Source organism: Mus caroli, chromosome 2, assembly GCF_900094665.2.
Source record: "Mus caroli chromosome 2, CAROLI_EIJ_v1.1, whole genome shotgun sequence".
Lineage (NCBI taxonomy): Eukaryota > Metazoa > Chordata > Mammalia > Rodentia > Muridae > Mus > Mus caroli.
This window is the reverse complement of record NC_034571.1, coordinates 171,031,085-171,033,459: the sequence shown is the minus strand read 5'-3', so window position 1 is coordinate 171,033,459 and position 2,375 is coordinate 171,031,085. Positions and strand designations below refer to the sequence as shown.

At 53.5% G+C, this 2,375-nt stretch overlaps 1 protein-coding gene across 1 annotated transcript; it reads right to left on the bottom strand.

Annotated features, from left to right (window-relative positions):
* Window positions 1–267: 267 nt before the first annotated feature.
* Window positions 268–2,063, bottom strand: Abhd16b (abhydrolase domain containing 16B). The gene has a single exon (XM_021155906.1). It carries the CDS (start codon window positions 1,933–1,935, stop codon window positions 514–516), a length of 1,422 nt encoding a protein of 473 aa, XP_021011565.1. The 5' UTR covers window positions 1,936–2,063; the 3' UTR covers window positions 268–513.
* Window positions 2,064–2,375: the final 312 nt, after the last annotated feature.

The window sequence follows — 2,375 nt, the reverse complement described above, 5'->3', positions numbered from 1 at the left end:
TGCCCTGTTAATATAGGTCTGCAGTCCCTCTGTAAATCTCCCCTCCATAGAATACAGAAATGAGAAGGGGGTACNGCACAGCAGCATCTGCTGAGACCTGCTAGCAATGAGACCCTACAGTGCCAGTAGTCTCCTTTCACTGGGAACTACTTGAATCTTTCATTAGTGTTCTCTTCTCAGGAGNTACCCTGTAGCCCAAGCCATGTGAAAGGCACATCTCTGTGACTCCACAGCCTCCCTTGATCAAATAACGCACATTACCATAAATTGGATCAGGTTCATCTTTACATTGCTTTTGAGAATTAGGCACAGACATTCAGATGTTTGCAAGGAAGAGAAAGGATGGAAGCAGGAAAGAACTGAAAGAAAGTGAAGGAAGCTATACTGCCCACTCTCCCAGACACCAAGATCCCCAGCACGGCCAGCTTTTCTGTAGAGATGTAAGGAGAGGAACAGTTCGGGGGAGCTAGAACATGTACAGATGCCCAAATGCATGAGTCACAGTAACAGTGGCTATAGTCTCCAGGGCAATTGGAAGTCCTCAGGCTCCAGTGGACTGCAGTGAGTTGCCTCCAGGTTCTTAAGGTGCCTGCGTGCCAAGAACAGTGCAAGCTGCCGGCGCCGCCGGGCACTCAGACCTTGGCCCACGAACCAAGGAAAGGAAGGTCCGTGTGGCCCCCAGGCCTCTGCATCGTCCAGCTCCTGGCATCTCTCACGATAAGAACGAAGTGTTGCTAAGCACCACTCATCATCAACGCGGTAGCGTGCATATAATGCAGTTTCTTGAGCCAAGTTGCTGGCACGTAGCCAGCGGGTTACCACGGTGCGGCCCTCACGAGCCATCACAGAGGGATATCTGTGCTGTAGAAGGCGCAACAGCAGCTCATTGCCACGGTTACCTTCCACATCCCCCTCAACTTGGCAAGATGGCATCGAGGGTATATGGTTCGAGGTGCTGACAACATCATCTTGTGTACGTCTGAGCAAGAGTACTGGGCCTGGGTAGCAGCACAGCTGCTCAGCAACATTGAGATTGAAGTGTTCCCGTACAGTGCGTACTACCAGCCCCTTCCAACTCTGGGGCATAACCTTCAGCGCTAGTGGCACAAGATCATCAAAGGTGGCATCCAGCACTAGTGCACCCAGTTCTGGGTAAGTCATGGTGGCCCAAGTGGCTGTGAAGCCTCCTATAGACCAGCCATAAACCACCACGTGTGACGGCGGGAAGTTCAAACGGTGCAGCGCATATTTGACCACTACATCCATTGCATTTGCATCATGTTGTGGGAAAGGTGCACCTGTGCTGCCTCCAAAGCCAGGGTGGTTCCAGCCTAGCACTGAGTATCCAGCCTCCAGAGGTGCGGACAGGCAGCCCATCTCATAGAAGCCAGCATTCCCTTCACAGCATATGACCAGGCAAAGGCCGCGGCCATGGCTGCCGGGATGCTGACGGCGATCCATGAACATGGTGTCAATCTCATTGCCGTCGCAGGCCACCAACTTGGCACGCCGCCCACGGTAGCGGTCCACTAGTCGCTCCTGGCCCTGCTGCAGTAGAGGCATTAATGCGCGCGTCATCAAGAACATAGAACCGGGGTATACAAGCCAGCGGCCCAGTGAGTGGGCCAGTGCATAGCTAGCAAGCTGGCTGGGCAGCTCACGGATCTGCTGGAGGAGACACTGCACTTGGCTCCGAGCTCCACGTGGAGGCCTTGTGAGTGTGTCGCCTCCCAGTGCAGCATCATGTAGCAGCCACACACCTGCAGCAGCTGCAGCACAGGTCAACGCACGTTGACTGCTATTACCAGTGCTTGGGGCATGCAGGTCATCCCAGCGGAAGTCTACCGGCCAGCTGCGGAAGTTGTAACTGTAGTTTGCTGTCAAGTAGATCTTGAACACATGCACTAGTGCCTTCACAAAGCAGATGACACACATGGGCANTGAAGATCTGAGCTGTTCCCTNAAGGCCCAGTCCTAGTTGTGGAATGANAGCTGGAGATGCAGGCCTGGGCCAGCCGGTGTCTGCAGAGGCANGGGCCACGCACAGCACAGCACTCTGATGACATGCCTCCTCTTGGTAGGCCCCAATGGCCTTTGTGACCTGTGCCTTCCAGGGCTAAGGAAAAGCTGTATGGCTCAGTTTTGTGAGTCACTGTTGCTTGGAGAAGTGATGCTAGGGTGACAGGCTCACAAAGGCTTCTAAGGCTTCNAATATCTCTAGTTCTGCCCCACCCACCTAGGAAAGTGCCTTAGGACCTCACAGCAACTTCCTACCATGTTTCTACCACCTTGAGCAGCTCCCATCTCCTCCACTAAAGGTAGGCAACCAAAGAGGCCAGAAATAAATACCCTTGACTTCTTCCTTATTGGGGGAA